This window comes from Batrachochytrium dendrobatidis, assembly GCF_000203795.2.
Source record: "Batrachochytrium dendrobatidis JAM81 unplaced genomic scaffold BATDEscaffold_3, whole genome shotgun sequence".
Lineage (NCBI taxonomy): Eukaryota > Fungi > Chytridiomycota > Chytridiomycetes > Rhizophydiales > Batrachochytrium > Batrachochytrium dendrobatidis.
Window position 1 is genome coordinate 893,566 of NW_006281101.1, and position 17,958 is coordinate 911,523.

At 38.9% G+C, this 17,958-nt stretch overlaps 6 protein-coding genes across 6 annotated transcripts; all 6 read left to right on the forward strand.

The window, feature by feature from the left end:
* Positions 1-316: 316 nt before the first annotated feature.
* Positions 317-2,402, forward strand: BATDEDRAFT_10042 (uncharacterized protein; the record flags this gene model as incomplete). The annotated part of the gene is made up of 5 exons (XM_006677072.1): positions 317-505; positions 1,467-1,763; positions 1,862-1,971; positions 2,049-2,233; positions 2,305-2,402. Coding segments are annotated over 5 exons (879 nt in total), but the record flags the coding sequence as incomplete, so codon positions are not given.
* An 858-nt stretch (positions 2,403-3,260) lies between these two features.
* On the forward strand, positions 3,261-3,581 carry BATDEDRAFT_7005 (uncharacterized protein; the record flags this gene model as incomplete). Its single annotated transcript, XM_006677041.1, has 1 exon — positions 3,261-3,581. A coding segment is annotated over one exon (321 nt), but the record flags the coding sequence as incomplete, so codon positions are not given.
* A 691-nt stretch (positions 3,582-4,272) lies between these two features.
* On the forward strand, positions 4,273-5,888 carry BATDEDRAFT_86888 (uncharacterized protein; the record flags this gene model as incomplete). Its single annotated transcript, XM_006677485.1, has 1 exon — positions 4,273-5,888. The coding sequence occupies one exon, from the start codon at positions 4,273-4,275 to the stop codon at positions 5,872-5,874; it is 1,602 nt and encodes a 533-aa protein (XP_006677548.1). The 3' UTR covers positions 5,875-5,888.
* Positions 5,889-7,671: 1,783 nt separating this feature from the next.
* On the forward strand, positions 7,672-12,030 carry BATDEDRAFT_34605 (uncharacterized protein). The gene is made up of 4 exons (XM_006677361.1): positions 7,672-7,909; positions 8,149-9,004; positions 9,107-10,745; positions 10,825-12,030. Exons 1-4 carry the CDS (start codon positions 7,681-7,683, stop codon positions 11,851-11,853), a joined length of 3,753 nt encoding a protein of 1,250 aa, XP_006677424.1. The 5' UTR covers positions 7,672-7,680; the 3' UTR covers positions 11,854-12,030.
* Positions 12,031-12,454: 424 nt separating this feature from the next.
* Positions 12,455-13,918, forward strand: BATDEDRAFT_34606 (uncharacterized protein). Its single transcript, XM_006677362.1, has 6 exons — positions 12,455-12,953; positions 13,060-13,153; positions 13,258-13,315; positions 13,398-13,415; positions 13,530-13,555; positions 13,629-13,918. The coding sequence occupies exons 1-6, from the start codon at positions 12,565-12,567 to the stop codon at positions 13,833-13,835; spliced, it is 792 nt and encodes a 263-aa protein (XP_006677425.1). The 5' UTR covers positions 12,455-12,564; the 3' UTR covers positions 13,836-13,918.
* Positions 13,919-14,147: 229 nt separating this feature from the next.
* On the forward strand, positions 14,148-17,812 carry BATDEDRAFT_86893 (uncharacterized protein; the record flags this gene model as incomplete). Its single annotated transcript, XM_006677486.1, has 16 exons — positions 14,148-14,184; positions 14,256-14,313; positions 14,451-14,632; positions 14,713-14,823; positions 14,900-15,078; positions 15,154-15,381; positions 15,459-15,583; positions 15,663-15,754; positions 15,832-15,991; positions 16,089-16,255; positions 16,352-16,516; positions 16,598-16,745; positions 16,851-17,115; positions 17,190-17,362; positions 17,463-17,586; positions 17,657-17,812. The coding sequence occupies 16 exons, from the start codon at positions 14,148-14,150 to the stop codon at positions 17,741-17,743; spliced, it is 2,301 nt and encodes a 766-aa protein (XP_006677549.1). The 3' UTR covers positions 17,744-17,812.
* Positions 17,813-17,958: the final 146 nt, after the last annotated feature.

The following is a 17,958-nucleotide window of genomic DNA, read 5'->3' on the forward strand; positions in this document are numbered from 1 at the left end:
TGTCGCCTGGTTGGGACCGATTGCTACAAATAAAAAAAATTCACATGGATAGTTTAGACTTTGCCATTCATATGTGTTGCTTTATTAACATAACATGCTTTGGATCAATCGCTTTTCTCGTCCAAAAATGATGATTTTCGCGTCATTTACCTTTGAATAATGGCTTATGACCCTTTTTTCGACAAATAACCTTTTTTACTCAAACACATCTTCCTTGATTACATATCAGCAGATATATCTAGCTAAATATTACTTTATAGCAAATCTGTTACACGACATATATAGACACTATCGTTTATAACTGTATTTCGTGGAAATGAGTACTTCAGCTGCTGCCTCAGCACCAGCATCTAAACCTTCGTCACGCACACGTAGAGACAAGGATGATACAAGCAATCCAGACATTGCATTACCTGGCATAGGAAACTATGTTTTTCAAAAAACAGTAGGCGAAGGTAACTTTGCAAAAGTCAAGCTTGCTACACACAGGCTCACGAATTGCGAGGTTGGTTTTTGTATGGTTGACCATTTATTATTCAGTAAATGTGGCTTGTCTACTCGAATAATCCCTTAATTGAGCAGTATCCATTATTCATTTTTGACTGTGATACTTACTAATGGGTATCTACTGAATGGACGATCACACCGTCTTTTACACCCAACATCTATAAAATACTGTTGGTCTATAAATGCCAATTTACTTTCATTTACAGCTGTATTCACGTAAAATGAAACACCTTTCTGTATTTATCTTATGGACAGAGCCTCTATTTTGCTTTGAAATAGACAATGGTTAAATCTTTCCGTCTTTCTACTGCAAATTGACTACGTTGCTTCTTTAATAGACATTCTCAATTCTCCTTTTTTTCAAATACAGTGCCCATCATATAGTTTAAACACTATTTTTTTGAGCTGAAATGATCCTCGTTTGTCATAGCCATACATCATATAATCACCAAGTTTAAACCCAGGTCTATCCATTGCAGTCCATATATTGGATTGGCTGTTTTCAATCCAACTTTTGTGTTGTATTCCAAAAACTTACAGACACGTTTGCGCTTTGGTTGAAAAACTCAATGATTGCATGTCCTGGGAATGCAATTATATATGCCGATCACCAAGAAAAAATTGAACTTGTCAAAAATTTCAAAAAGCACAATGTTCAGTAAATTTGGCATCAGTCATGTCATGGGACTGGCTATTTATTGTATATTTGGCACCTCTATTAGTGTTCCATTTTACGCGAATACAGCTGTAAAATTATGATTTACCATTTACAAAATATCCACGATGGTATACGCTCTTTTACGAGTAATTTATTAAATTTATGAACCCCGAGTATATTTTAATCATTGTTGCGGTCTATACTAGGCATTTTGTCATGACCATATTGACAACACTGCTTTGCAATTTTTACTTTTCCCTTTAACAGTTTTAAGCTAACCGCATACTATCAATTATACCAGGTTGCCATCAAAGTTATTGACAAAACCCAACTTGATGAAAAAAAGCTGGGAAAACTTTACCGCGAAGTGCGCATTATGAAGTTGCTCCATCACCCCAATATTGTCAAACTCTATGAAGTCATTGAAACTAAAAGCACCGTGTTTTTGGTTATGGAATACGCTTCTGGTGGAGAACTTTATGATTACCTTGTGGTCCATGGAAAGATGAAGGAAAAAGAAGCTCGTGCAAAATTTAGACAGATTCTCTCTGCCGTGAGCTACTGCCACAAAAAGCGTGTCATTCATCGAGATCTCAAGGTCAGTTAGCGTTTCAACATTGCATTTATTCCAACTCTTTAAACAATGAGGTTTCAAATGTTTGAAAAAATCTGCTGACCTTGAGAAATATTGTATAGGCGGAAAACCTTTTATTGGATTCAAATCTCGACATTAAGATTGCTGATTTTGGTTTCAGTAATTACTTTGATCCCGATGCCAAACTTGATACGTTTTGCGGATCACCTCCGTAAGTTGGCTTATATTGAAAAATTACATTTTTATATGAAAGTCATTGTAACCTGTTTAATATTCCATTGATTGTAGATACGCAGCACCTGAGCTATTTCAAGGCCGTCGGTATACTGGACCAGAAGTTGATATTTGGAGTCTAGGTGTTATTTTGTACGTTCTCACTACAGGATGTCTTCCATTTGATGGTAAAAATCTTCAAGAAATGCGAGAATCTGTATGTCGCGGAAAGTATCGTATTCCTTTTTACTTGTCTGACTGTAAGTCATTATGTTTACCATGCTACTTTACAAATGTTTTGCTTTTATAACTGGATTGCTAACATTTACAGTGTGCGAGAAACTGCTGCGCAAATTTCTTGTTCGGGATCCTATCAAACGTGGAAGTCTGGAGATGCTTCTTGATGATCCATGGATCAATGAATCCTATGGTGATTCCCCAATTTCAACCGATCTTTCTCAAAAGGTTGAGGAGGATGAGTCTATTGTGAAGATTATAGAAGCAAAATACAAGGTGAGTCGAGACACTGTTCTTCAGGCACTCCGAGACAATGTATACGACGACATCGCTGCCGTATACTATCTTTTATATCACGAAAAAAATGCCCGTGATACCATTGCAGCAGATTTGAATTCTACCGATGTCATTCAAATGGCTTTCCCCACTAGAGTAAAAGAGTCGTCCACTAGTCCTAATGCTGCCAAAGCACCTAATATGATGCGTATTGATGAGGATGGTGTTTTACCAGCTGTTTCTACTATTCCAGAAAACTCTGCCACATCCGGTGTAGAACCATCTGTTCAAATTCAGCAAACTAAACCAACAACCACTACAAGTAGCCGTCGTAGACGCGCAACGGTTGGAGCAGATTCTGAGCCAAAGGGACCAGATGGCGAAGAAGATCAATCAAAAAAACTGTCCAAAGATACGACAACACATACTCGTGATAAGTCTACTACTGCAGGTAAAGATACTGCTGCAGTTAGCAGTGTCCGTCCCATGACTGCAGCAGCAGCTATTCCCACTCATGATCAGGGTATTGTGTCAGCACCAACCACCTCTGTCAGTTCAGAGCCTCCTGGTGAGCGTACAAGTGCTCCAAGTGATGATCAAGCTGATGAAGTTGATGTTTCCTTATTCACTACACCGCAGAATCCGACCAACACACGCAAGCGACATAATACTATTGTAGGTATTTTGCGTGGTCAAATGAAGCGTTCACCTGAAACTCCTGGTTCAGCATCACCAAGTGGTCCTACAGATCAAATATCCACAACCCCAGCAGTATTGCCAAGCGGAGAAGATTCCGACAAGCCTCGTTCGCTACGATTTACCTTCAACTCCAATACCACGTCATCTAAACCTCCCGACGAAATTATTTCAGAAATCATCAAGGCCTGTGCTAAAAATGGCATATCCAGTCGTGCACAGTCTCGCTACTTATTAGAGTGTATATGGACTGCGCCTGCAACTGGAGGTCCAAGTAAGGAAGCCAGCAAGTTTGAAATAGAGGTATGCAAGCTTCCCCGTCTGAACAACCTTCATGGTCTTAGATTCAAGCGCGTTGCAGGATCCTCTGCTGACTACAAGGATATTTGCGAAAAAATTCTTATTTGTATTGCCTTATAAGACATTAAAGGTTGGAATTAACCTGGTAGGTTTAAAAGCAATGTTTTTTCGAATTAGACCCAAAATACGATTGGAGTATTCGGGTCGGGCAATACATGCCACTATTCAACAAAATAAAGACTTGGTTCATGTCACTATAATGACTATAATGTATGTTGTTACAAATTCTAGTTACATACTGATCAAGTATATTGAAATGGAGTCTTGAATTCTGCGCGGTTGCAATTACAACCATACTCGCGTAGATGAAACTCCCCAACAAAGTTTAATTTTTTCTTGGTGATCGACATGTATAATTGCATTCCCAGGACATGCAATCATTGAGTTTTTCAACCAAAGCGCAAACGTGTCTGCAAGTTTTTGGAATACAACACAAAAGTTGGATTGAAAACAGCCAATCCAATATATGGACTACAATGGATAGATCTGGGTTTAAACTTGGTGATTGTATGATGTATGGTTATGACAAACGAGGATCATTTCAGCTCAAAACAATAGTGTTTAAACTATATGATTGTTACTGTATTTGAATAAATAGTCGATTTCTGGTAGAAAATGCAACATTTAATCATTATTTACTCGGAAGCAAAACAAGACTGCAAAATAAAGTGTTTCGTTCTACGTGAATACGGCTGTAATTTGAACCAGCAGTATCCAACTTTGACTGTCCATGAGCCATTCACAGACCCCATCAGAGTCACAGTCCATCTCTGGTGCATCTGGATATTCTCCGTTTGATTCCTATGGATCTATTCGACCATCCTACCCTTATCAGTCCAGTCATTCATACGCATCTCGCCACGGAGTGCCAGCAACAATAGATTCAAATCAACTGCAGCTCAGAAGGAGCATGTCATCGCTTCATGACCCTTCTGAGCCAATGGCTCGCCAAGGTTCTATTTATAATGGAGCACCATCCTATGCACTACCAAATTACTCTAGTCCCAGCACTTTGGAACATAGTAATGATACGGCATATCGTAGCTCCTACCAACCACCACCAGAAAGGTACTCATCTTCAAGCAGTATGGTGAATGGTGTGTCTGGCCATCGAAGACCATCACTATCTTCTATTGCAAGCTCAATAGCACCATTGACGACAGACACCACACTTAGACAGCCGAATGTCTATTATGGGGACCGCCAAGCAGATTCTACTATTCCGCATCGTCCGCTGAGCAACGCTAGTTCCTATTCACGTATGAGGTCGCAGGAATCGCTTTCATCGGCTCAATCTCATCACTCTGAGATCCCCTATTATCAGCAACATTCAAGAGGGTATAGAGAGAGTCATGCTTATCTTGCGCCGTCCTCTCTGCAGCCTGGCGTTCCCACTGGCACCAACCGCGTATCGGATAGATATCAATCGCATCATCCTGCTCAGCAACCACCATCAGCCCGTCATCTGAGCAGCAACGATCAGTATCACTCCCATCAACATCAGTCTTCTCATCCATCTCCTCGTAGCCAGTCTGCATTTAGTGCATATAAACCTCGACTATACCCTTCAGATAAACAACATGGCCCACTATCAGGTACTCGAGTTATTTCAAACCCACACGATGTACCAAATGTAGATCCAAAACAGCCTTCCTTGTCCAATGATAGATACAGCTCCTCGTCAAAGTCTAAAAATTCATTGCATTTTAATCCTGTAACTACTACGCCCAAGCCATCACAACTCATTTCATCTGCTTCACAAAGCTCAACTCAGCCGAGCATTCCACTTCCAAGCGTGATGAGAGAGCATTCAAAATTCATAGAGTCTATACTAAAGTCTTCGTTGCAGCCAACAAACACGCAAAGGAGTACGATTGGCGATACACAGGGTTTGTCCACAGAGCCATCTGCAAATTCTCAGTCTCGACAAACCACAGATCAAACACATAATGAAGATTGCACCACACCAGTCCCAGTTCATCGCAACTCTCCAACATCAAGTCCAACTCAAGCATGGGCTACAGACCCATCAACTGCTCTTGGAAACTCTAAACCACTTGGAGCATCCATGACATCAGTCTCCGCTGTTGTTTCCAATAATGAACATGCCAAGCCGTCATCACTATCTCAACATCCTACACACACACGCGATCAAGAGTCAGACTTTAAGTCGGATCATTTAGCCAAGTTGCAGAGTATTACCTTGGAATTGTATCGTACGCTTTCAAATGCTTCAATGCAGGGACTAGGAGCTCATGAATGTCTTTTATTAAAGGGGAAAGTGGAACTGCAACAGCAATTTATTACCCACATCATCAGATCATTGAAATGAAAAACTTAATCAAACTCTGTGCATATACTGTTAGTTTCACTGGCACAATCCTGATTATTTATGTAGAAACTAGATTTATTCAACTTCTTCATCTTCCTCATCAAGTCCGTCCCCGGCGAGATCATCTGCACCGTTACAACCAGTGAAATTAAGTAGTGCAGCTCCTATTTCTGCATTTTTTGCCAGATCTAGAGGTGTGCTTCCATCATTATTGCGTAAATTGACTCGCACATCTGGATGACCAAGCAAAAGGTATACGACCTGAGAGTGCCCGCCTATTTCATTAAACATCCAATGACCAAATTAGCGATATGTAGCTCAATATTCATTATGGCTTGCAAGCCATGTGTAAAGTATACAATCAAATGTTACCCCATGCAGCAAGGTGTAGCGGAGTATCACCAAGCTTATTTTGAGCATTAATGGTGGGTGATTGTTTTAAAAGATAAGATACAATCTGTGCATGTCCGCCTCTACATGCCCAATGAATTGGCGTGTTGCCAGCCCTGTCAAGTCCTACATTGTATAATACACAAAACGCATCAATGAACCTGGAAAATGAATACACTACATGGAATCCAAATAATACATTGTGAATCATGTTTTGAGCTATCCCAGATCCGATACATACCGTTTACTGAAACACCAGCAGCAAGCAGTTCTGCAACAAACGACTCGTTACCACGCTTTGCTGCCTCTAAACACCGATTCCATATCATATAATGTACCATGTTCAAATCAATCAGTTTTAGCAAGATATACTTCTACCAACCACATTGTAGTTATCTAAAGAAATTTAAACTTACCATGAAGAGGATTGTCGATCTGGGCAGTGTTTTCACCAACTGCAATGTGTTTCCAGAAACAGTGTCAATATATAGAATAGCATTATACCAGAGTCAATACATACCATAGTTGCTTGGAACCATTCCTTCATTGGTACCTGAACGACACTTCCACCAATCGACATTTTCCTTTTCGATAACACTGTCCATGGTTGATTTATTAGTTTCAACTGGTTTTCAAACTTCATACACAGATGAGCACTTACTACAGAATATCTCCTTCTTCAAATCCAAGTTCGTCTGGCTGCTGAGGAGTATACGTATACAGGGCTCGAACAACTTGAATATCTTTTTTTCCAGGCCTATACAAATGATTGGTATAATAACAGGTACACGATGGATATACAAGGGTGTTGGAAACATTCTGATGTGGTTGAATGGATCTAACGGACAAAACCAAGTTATAACTGTATATGCAACAAACTGGCAATAGTAGAAGAACCATTATCAGTTCCTTTACAGATACTGGTATTTATAAAAAGGCCGATGGGTTGCTCCGCTTGCCTTGTAGGTGGTGCTGGTGCAGACATTCTCTTGTGATGATGGTCGGAATTTGTTTTTTACAATCGTTCGAGTTGCCTAAAATCTTGAGCAAAGTGCCTGAAATCAATTGCTCATCTCAATCGCACGACTCAAACGCATCTACTCATAATTAAACAACGTTTTGATTCCAAACCATCAAGTTACTGCCTCGACCTTTGTAAATGCGTTTGTTTTTGTTAATCACCGCTATTTAAAGTACAACAACCCCATTGTTCACAAGAAATACATGACTGGCTTTATTGAAACTCTATCAAAACATGCCATATATATGCAAATATGATCAAATATTGGCTCATATCCATAGATTGTGCACAATGATACTATATCATATTAAAACACGTGATGCAGTAGTCTCTTGCCTACCAGACATCTAGAATGCTTTGAGATATCTGGAACTCGACCAGAAACGATACGCTCCATGTCGTTATCAACGTCCACAATTGTTGCCACTGAAACGAATGTGTCAAACTCAAGCAATACAATATATTTTCCTAGCGACGGCCAAGATGGGATTATTACTGATGCTACTTTTTCTTCCGCCGTTGTGGCCCTAATATTTCCATTTGTGGCTATCCCATTGTGCGTTATTGGAGCTCGTCTAGTAAAATACGCATGGAAGATTTATCAGGCAAAAAAGTATGGATACGGTAAGTCTAAATATTAGCACCGTTGGATTATAACCCATTAGCAGTTGGTGCTGGTTTATTTTCTCACCTGCACTGTTGCTCATAATTGTCTAATCTTGGGAACTATACAACACGAAACACGTCTTGTTCAACTGTAACAAATTCATAATCTGGATGAATTTACTGCATCAACTAATCCTGCTACATCATATTTCTACAACTTGCTTCAATCTTGGCACATTCATGTATGTGGTTATTAGATGGTGATCTCTTTGAGGATCCTCTTGCTGAGCTGGGTCTGAAAATTCGTCGCGGATATGAAAACACTGCCGAGATTAGAAAAATCAGAAAAGAGCAGCGGTCATTGCGAGCAAAATTTCAACAACGAACCAAAATAAACGAAATGGCGATTCAAGAGTCTGGTGTAAACTCGGTTGGCATGGAAGAAATAAGAGATAAATTTATCAAACAGTTTCCACAACTTCAAGTAGCTGAAGGATATTTAAGCAATCTTCGTCAACAAACTCGTCGCACTTGGATCAACCGATTTTCTCCCGATGCTGTTCGTCGCTGGATCAGCGTTTCAAGATATGCACGTGCTTGGATGGTTTTCCAAGTGTTTTGTACCGTTCTCGCCATTTTGAACTATGTCATGCTTACCTACCTTGTGCATCAGGACGATCGTACTGAGCGTAAACTCATCAAAAATTTGGATCTATTTTATGCAGCCATTTTTCTCATAGACTATTTTTTGTCGTTTTACACGGCTGAGGATCGTTTACGGTTTTTTATCAACTACCTGTCGCTGATAGATTTGCTATCTATTGTATCTCCATTTGTGTTTGTACTTATTTCAAGCGACACAAAATTTGTGTGGTTTGTTGGACTTATTCGGATTTTCAGAGCAACAAGAATTTTACGAACGTATCGAATCCTGGCATTTTCACAGTCTGAGGAAACCAGAGAACTCACCGTATTTATTCTCAACTTTGCCAATTTTATCTTTTTTTCTGCATCCGTAATCAATGCCACCGAAACTCTTGTAGTTAAATTCAATACTCCGCCATCTCTACAAAATTGGCATGACAGTCTATACTATATCATGGTTACGTTTAGGTAGCTATTGACTTTTATTTTACTTATATCTACTGCTTTTGTATCAATCTGGAGCGTTACTAACCCAGATTGTTACAACTATACTGCTTAATGATATTGCAGTACAATTGGGTTTGGAGATCTTACGCCCAACTCAAGTATTTCGCGAATCATTGTTATGTTTTTGATTATACTGGTCATCGTTTATGTGCCTTATCAAACAGGTAAAATTCTTGAACTATACAACAGTTTAAGTCGGTACCAACGAGCATCTCATCAGGCATCCAGTAGCCACCCTCATGTTATTCTCAGTGGAGGCATTACTGCCAGCAGCTTGATTGATTTTTGCCGCGAGTACTTTATTGCTGACCAACTTGGAACAATTGTGATCCTGCACACTCAAGAGCCAAACATTGATATTCGAAGACTATTAAACCACCCGTTTTATCGTAATCGGCTTATTTATCTGAGAGGAAATCTCATGTCTGTCCACGATCTCAGGCGTGCTTCTGCTCAGTATGCAACTGCACTGTTTTTACTCAACACCCAGTCTTCAGAAACTACAACTAATATTGATTCTCACAATGAGGTTGAGGAATTGAAACATGCACGTAGTATGGATGCTCAAATTCTTATGCAATCACTTGTTTCCAAAAACGGGTTTCCAGGACTTCCTGTATTTGCTCAAGTGCAGGACATTCGATCCAAGGACCTTTCTAATCATTGTGGATGTGATCGAACCTTGTGTATTGATGAGATTAAAATGTCTCTTATGGCTGCCAATTGTATTGTTCCTGGAATTCAAACACTAGTTCTCAACCTAATTCATTCGTACAAGGAACTGGAAAACAACACGCTTTCTGATTTCTGGATGCAAGAGTATCAATGTGGAGTAGCAAATCAAGTCTATACGTTTAAAATTCCTGCTGGGCTTGTTGGTATGAAATTTCACGATGCAGCGCGTGAGGTATACACCATCTATGGTACCATTATTTTTGCACTGATTTCTAGTAATGCTGGGTTCAATCAAAACCCAGTTCGCATGCGTATCGATAGAGCTTACCGTATCAAAAATGATGACATTGCATTTTGTATTTCAGATGGAGGTGATGAAATGCTTTTACGTATTGCACTTCATTTCAAAGAACAGTACAAAAAAACAGAACTCGATCAGCGCGATCTTGAACTGGAGATGGAAGATGTAATTGGAAAGAGAGATGGTACGCTTCAGTTGGACAAAGCCAGTACTACTTTATTTGACGGGTTACTTGATAAAAGCAATTTTCAGGAAATTCAATGCGAAAAACTTCCTTTGGGATCAATGCCTGCAGACCTGTTTGGCCATATTATACTTTGTGGCCAAATGACTGCACGTGCAGTGCGTCAGTTTGTAGCTTCTATATGCGGAGAAGATATGAATGAACCCAAAAAACCAAACACTCCAACATCATCAAAGAAAGCAGCCAGTTCAACGTGTTCAGAAGATACGCCAGTCTTACGCCCCAACATCCCAAGAGCACCCATTGTCTGCCTGATGGAAACATTGCCTAAAGTTGACGATCTTGGGATTTGGGCCGACGTTCTTTCACACGAAAATGTATATATTGTTCAGGGAACACCACTCAAAAAAACAAGCTTGACTCAGGCAGGCGTTGATAGATGTCTTCGTCTTGTGGTTTTGGCCAATTCTGACGGTAGCAACTCCAACAATGATTCTGTTCCAGACAGCCAAGCACTATTTATTGTCAAGATGCTTCAAAGAGTAAGTTTACTGGCTACATGTTTTTAAATGATCATCTTAATGGCTTGCTCATCATCTACGACTCTTGGAAAATATTTAGGAATGGCCTCGTGTCCGATTTCTTGTAGAGTTGGTGGATGGTTCGAATGTAAAGTACTTTTCAGCAAGAAATATGGAATGGGACACCAATAATTTACGAATGCAGTCCATTTTAAGTAACTATGCTCTTACTTTGGGCGATCGACTGGATCTTTATAGAAAAGTTCGAGCCGAGAATGCCAAGCAATCGTCAATCTGGTTTCAACTGGTTCAGTTTGTATTTGAATCGTCTAATGGATCAAAAAAGCAACACACTTCAAAGCATCATGACTATTCACAGGCCGAGTCTAATTATAAGAAATCGATAAACAATCAACAATCCAATTCTGGCAAACCCTCACAAAAGCGGTTTACCCCGGCAAATGCTGTGACTCAAGCCAATTCTCAAGGAGATTATGAAATGTTAAGCAGTCTTGTGGACAGTAGTGCTAGTGCAAATAATGATACTTTTCAAACAGATAAAGAGGTTTTGGAAGACCAGGACGACGATTTGCCAAATGATCAAGACAATGCAGAGGAAGATGCGACAGGCAGAGAATCTCATCGCGAGGTGCCCATCACGGAAGCATACCTTCAAAAATTGCTCGAGGAAGCAGAGTTGAACGAGTCTGGATTGAGCCCCTATCCAGTATACCATTTTGATCGACACTTTGCGGCAGGAATGGTTGCTACATCGTCGTTTATGCATTCATTGCTTTGCCAATCTTACTTTAGGCCGTACATTGTGGATGTGGTGCGAGCTTTAATTGCCAATGTGGTGCATTTACCCGTTACAGAATTCTACGCTGGGAAAAAATACATTGAGTTGGTGCATTATTGTCTGTCGGTTGGTTATGTTCCTATTGGATTGTATCGTCGAGGAATTCCCAATACACGAGGAAAAGCAGCATCTCCTACATCAGCATCGAAATCTCAGCATCCTAACCTTTCCCAGGCGTTTGATGCAGACACGATGCCTTATGTATACACCAACTGTAGATCTGGAGACATAGTTCAGGCATTTGATTTGGTGTTTGCCATTAAACAATAATGCAGCTTTGGATTTTACCATTTGCAATACCGACTTGTTTCTATTCTGTCTGGCAATCCTTTTTATTTAATATCACCGTTCAATTTTACAATCCTATTCACGTAAAATAGAACTTTTCTGTATTTATCCTGCAGTGATTGACTCTATTTTGCTTTAGAATAAACAATGATTAAATATTCGTTACGTTTATTGGAAATTGGCTGCTTCGATGGACATTTTCAATTCTGCAATAAACTATTCGAGTCTGTTCTTTTTCCATTTTTGGCATAACACGCATTGTACGATTACTAGATTCACTTGCAGGTACGTTTGAGTTCTAGTCAAAAGGGCAAGGATTGTGTGTTAGGGATGCAACTCTATATGCCAATCACCAGGAAACCCAATAAACTGGCAATCATGTCATGATACTGGCTGTTATACACTTTGGTATCCTTATTTAATGTTCCATTCTGCGTGAATGCAGCAGTGATTCCAAGCAGAAAGTACAAGCTATGCACTCAAAGCATAAGCAGCCAATATTATATCGATTCAAATACTCAAGATTTATTTATTCGATTAAATATTGACCAACTTGCCAGAATTCATTTACTGTAGTTTTCCGGTTTTGGATCTCGCTAACCAACACATTGAATCTGTCTTGGTCCATCAATAGTAGACATAGGTGTGGATCAAGTTAGTTCAGGACTAAAGTCATTGCACTGATACTCGAGTATGTCATCAACCAATGCTGCACTATTCCAACATATTGAAGTGCAAAACCCTTTAGAACAAGATGCTCCAGCCATCAATACCAATCCAGCAAATTTCCCGACCCTAACGAGCGTCGCTCATAGCACAACCATACGAAGTGATACTACAATGTCCAGCCTTTCTGTGCCTGCGAGTGGCAGCATGACAGTCTCATCAGTGGCTGGTACGAAACCAGGATCCTCTGGTTTAGGTCTGGATGATTTACAAGACGAGCGAGATCAAGACCAGCAGCAAGCAGAACTTCAGCCATGTGAGAACTTCAATCTGGTCGCTCCAGGCATATACCGCAGTGCATTTCCAAAGAAACGAAACTTTAGTTTTTTGAAAAAGCTTGGGCTTCGGTCTATTTTGTAAGCATGCTGCTAGCTATATATTTGTAATGTATTCTAGATTTGGCACTCAATGGTATCTGCATACGCTCACAGTCAAGTTTACTAACAATGATTGCAACTTTAGGACACTAATTCTAGAAGATTATCCTGATCAGAATAGGAAATTTCTGGATGACAACAATATACATTTGTTTCAATTTGGTGTTGCGGGAAATAAGGTTTGATGCCATATATTTTGGGCAATTATCAGATCTGGGTTTCCCAGGATACCTGATTGGGATATGATGTAACCTAGTCAATCCAATGTCTTGTCTACTTTTAGGAGCCATTTGTAGATATTCCAGAAGAGACTGTATGCGCAGCATTGTCCGTTATTATGGGTAAGCATCATTGTTTATTTACAGTGATGGATATAGTAACTAATATATATGAATCAAAATGATACCTGATTTCATTATTCAGATGAACGAAACCATCCATGTAGGAGATTTTGTATAAATTGCAGCATAGTATACTTTAATATTTTCTTGGTACTGATCGACCCACCTTGATTGTTTTTTTCATTTTATCCGACATGTGTTGCACAAAATCAAGTGCTGATTCACTGCAACAAGGGAAAGGTGCCATATTTGCTGATTGTATAAAGAATATACCCATTTTATTTGCTGACAGCATTTACTACGATCTCTGTAGCATCGTACTGGTTGCCTTGTAGGATGCTTGCGTAAAATGCAGCATTGGAGCATGACATCTATTTTTGATGAATATCGACGCTTTTCGCATCCTAAATCTCGTTCTATGGATCAGCAATTTATAGAGCTTTTTGAAACACATAACGTTAGTATCGACATTGCACATCTTCCCAATTGGGCAGAGATTCAGCCAGACGAATTCACATGATATCAAACAATATTCATACGCTTGAACCTTCTTGCGATTCTTACCATCATATCAAAATCTTTATATATTAAATAGTCTTAATTTAAAAAGTTGTCTTGTTGATTGTATTAAGCTTGTTCAATCTTTTATTACACCGATATTCACAAATCTTGAATTGTACGAGAATGCTGCGTATGGTTTCTAATTTTGTAAATGCATCGGTAAATGTTTATTACACATTCAGTCTGTAACGGAGAATGAATTATACAGGATGCACTACTTTGAAAACCAGTTCTAAAACTGGCAATTCGACTTTTTCACATTCCGTTCAAAATGAAACTCAAGATTCGCCAAGATGCTGTGAACAAGCGTAGGCACTATAGCTGCTGATTCTAAACAAATATATGTAGCTAAACAACGCTAACATTCAACTATATTTAGATACCGACATTGTGACTTGTGTTGGATGGACTTCCAATAATGAACTCTACTCTGTTAGGTAGGGTTGTATTAACACTGACACGAATCTAGCGTGTCGTTTCAACAGTCTGAATAGCATATACATCTAGACCATCATGATAAATGAGTACACCTTGTAAATGACACTAAGAATAACTATTTTGATTAAAATAATAGTGACGATAGAAAAATTATGAAATGGTCTGGGGATGGCGACTCGCTTGGTATCCTAACCACATTTGAGCCTGCTCAAGAGGACACACTGCCTCCTGCATATATCACTGATATGCACTGGTTTCCAATTGCTCCTAAAAAAGGCCAGAGCAGCTCGGATATTTATGTTGTTGGTGCAACAGATGGTATGTTTTATGACTTGATACCCATTTACAGGCGTTTTGCTAAACAATAGCTTAAACTGGTATTCTTATTCCAATTGTAGGCAAATTTTATATCTGCACACGAGCTGGAAAGATTGAAAAGGCGTCGGACGCACACAAGGGAGCTTTACTATCTCTAAGATGGAACTATGAAGGAACTGCAATTGCCACGGGTAGGATGTTGATGATATGCTTACTGAAACTGGGGCTGAATGTAAGCTGATCAGTTGGACGCGGATTTGATTTTAGCTGGAGAGGATGGATATTTGAAAATCTGGTCAAGAAGCGGTATGCTTCGTTCATCATTGACTCAAACTGGATACCCTATTTACTGCGTGGCATGGGCACCCAACAATGATCAGATCCTACTTACAAATGGGCGGAATTTAATCATCAAATCTCTTCAGCCAGCAAGCAAGCCAACACAAGTGAGAACTATTTGCATTATCAAAACTGACACTGTTGAGACTGTACGGGACTAACGAATACTTTACACTTTTTAGTGGAAAGCACATGAAGGGCTCATTACAAAAGTTGATTGGAATTTGGTCAATAATTTGATTATTTCTGCAAGTGAAGATCGCAAGTATAAATTATGGGATACTTTTGGAAGACTACTATTTGCTAGCACTCCTTACAGCCATCCGATTACAGCAATATCTTGGAACCCATCTGGTGAAATGTTTGCTGTTGGATCTTTCAATATGCTTCGCGTTTGCGATAAACAAGGTGTAAGTACATTCGAACATGATTTTGATGTAATATGTGTAAAATATATTCAATGTCATGTTTTGTTTTCAATTTATAGTGGTCCTATGCAATGGAAAAGCCAAAAAGTGGATCTATTTTCGATATCACATGGACACCAGATGGTTCACAATTTGCATGTGCTGGTGGATCTGGATCAGTGATTTTTGGCCATTTGATTAACAGGTAAGCCATTTTGACTATTGCAACAACTGATTGGTTGTGTATTTGACAAATAATGACTGAAATTATGTATCATCACTAGACGACACGAATGGAAAAACTATGAAGTTACTATTATGGATGAAAACAAGATTCTTGTGCATGATGTTGTTCAGGGATCCAAAGAACATCTTGGTTGGTATTTTCAAGTATATTTGAAAAATGAATATGTAGCTAATAAATGTATCATTTTGCAACATTATGTATACTAGAGCTTCGAAGTCGAGTAATTAGCTCATCGCTTAATTTTGGACACCTTGTTGTTGCAACATCATCACAATGCTATGTGTACAGTCAAAAAAACTGGAACACGCCAGTTATTATTGATTTGTCTAATAACGGCAGAGTAATCTGTATTCAGCAGAGCAACGAGTAGGTGTTGGTTGATTTTAAAAATAGCATTGTATTTTTTGTAGTATCTTGGCAAAACAAACTTAATTTTTGATACCGATTCTAAATCAATGTCTAGATACTTTGTTCTTGTAGACAATTTTGTTGGAATTCAAATTTTCTCATATGAAGCCCGACTTATCAGTCAGCCAAAATATCCAGGCTTTCGACCAGAATTTATTACTCCACGTAGCATTTCTTTGAGTGGTGACACTCTTGCAGTCAAAGATCATTCAGATGAAAAAGGTAATTTTATGCAGTGCGGCTGTAAGCTGTTGGGAATTTACTTGAATGCTAACCTGTTTAAACTGTTTTTCAAAGCCATATTTTTGTTTGATGTAGTATCCGGACGACAAATTGGTGATGCTCCCTTGAAGCATTCACAAGAAGTTTTAGAGATTGCACTTAATCAGCTTGTATCTCCTGCTGGAAGACAAATGGTTGTGCTTGACAAAAATCGTGATCTATTCATTACTAGAACGCTAAAGCCGCTGTTTAAAAAGCTTGGTAAATTCTTTAGATTTTGGATTGGATGATCAAAATCACAGTACCATAATTCATACTTGCATATTGGATATTATATTTCAGGAAGCATGGTAGAGACGTTTAGTTGGAATGCAGAAACAGACATGCTATTTGCGATCATGGATGGAAAAGCCACACAGTGGTACTATCCTAACGTGGTATTTGTAGATGAGGATATTGCTTTGCTCACTCGAGTTGAGCGAGTTTTAAAGTAAGATATCTAATAACTGCTTCAGTTGATTCTGTTCAATAGCAAGTATAATCTAACATATTCATATGGCTTTTGATACTTTTTCATTTCTGGCTTTCTGTACAGCAATCTTGGCAAAAACTCGCAATGCATATCGTTTGTTGGAACACAATGTTTGATTCGACGCGCAGACGGAGCCATTGTTGCAATGCCCAATATATCACCTTTACCTGGGATGCTGCAAGAGTTTGCTCATAAAAAACAATGGGAGGAAGCCATTCGACTATGTCGTCATGTCAAAATAAAGGAAATGTGGGCATGTCTTGCTGCCATGTCACTGTTTGGACAAGATTTGAACACTGCCGAAGTATCCTATGCAGCCATTGAAGAGGTATTTTAAATATTTTTGAAATGCAATCATCTTGAATTTAAAACATCGCTAATGCGTGTATATTTAAATTCAAGGTTCATAAAGTGCAATATGTCACCTATATTAAGGACATTCCGTCACCAGAGGGCCGAGCAGCCGAACTTGCTTTGATGCGTCATCAACCTAGAGAAGCAGAAACCATTCTTATTTCTGCCAATCTCGTGTATAGAGCCATTCGAATGTGGATAAATTTATTTAATTGGGATAGGTATGGATCATGCTACATGGCTGATACAATTTCTTGATATTTCCTAGTAATTGACAGATTATATCTCTGCCAATACCATCACATATTTTTGCATCTATAGAGCACTGGAGTTGGCGTTAAAGTATAAGACGCATGTAGACACTGTTCTTTATTTTCGAGAAAAGTACCTGAAAGCATTAGGTCGCTCCGAAAATAACAAGCGAATTTTGCAGTATGCTCAAAATGTAAGTTGCTGCTATCTCAATATAATAGTTGCCTTGATGTACCTGATCTAATTTTAAATTTAATCATCAGGTCACTGTTGACTGGGAAAACATCAAAGTTAAAATTGCAATGGAGGAAACCAACGAACGAACCAAGCGACCAACTTTGGCACGCTAAAGAAATATTCATTTACTAGAAGGCTTACATTTAATTCAAGTTATGAAATAAAATTATTTTTTAAACATCTACAATGCGTTTTCAAATTTATTTGAGTTGAACTGTCAAGACAGTTTATTTTATTTTACATAAATACACGTAAAATGAAAGGCGCGTCCAACTTGCCAAATCGAACCTTTAAACTCTAGTTATCCCATCACTAAAATATCTTATCC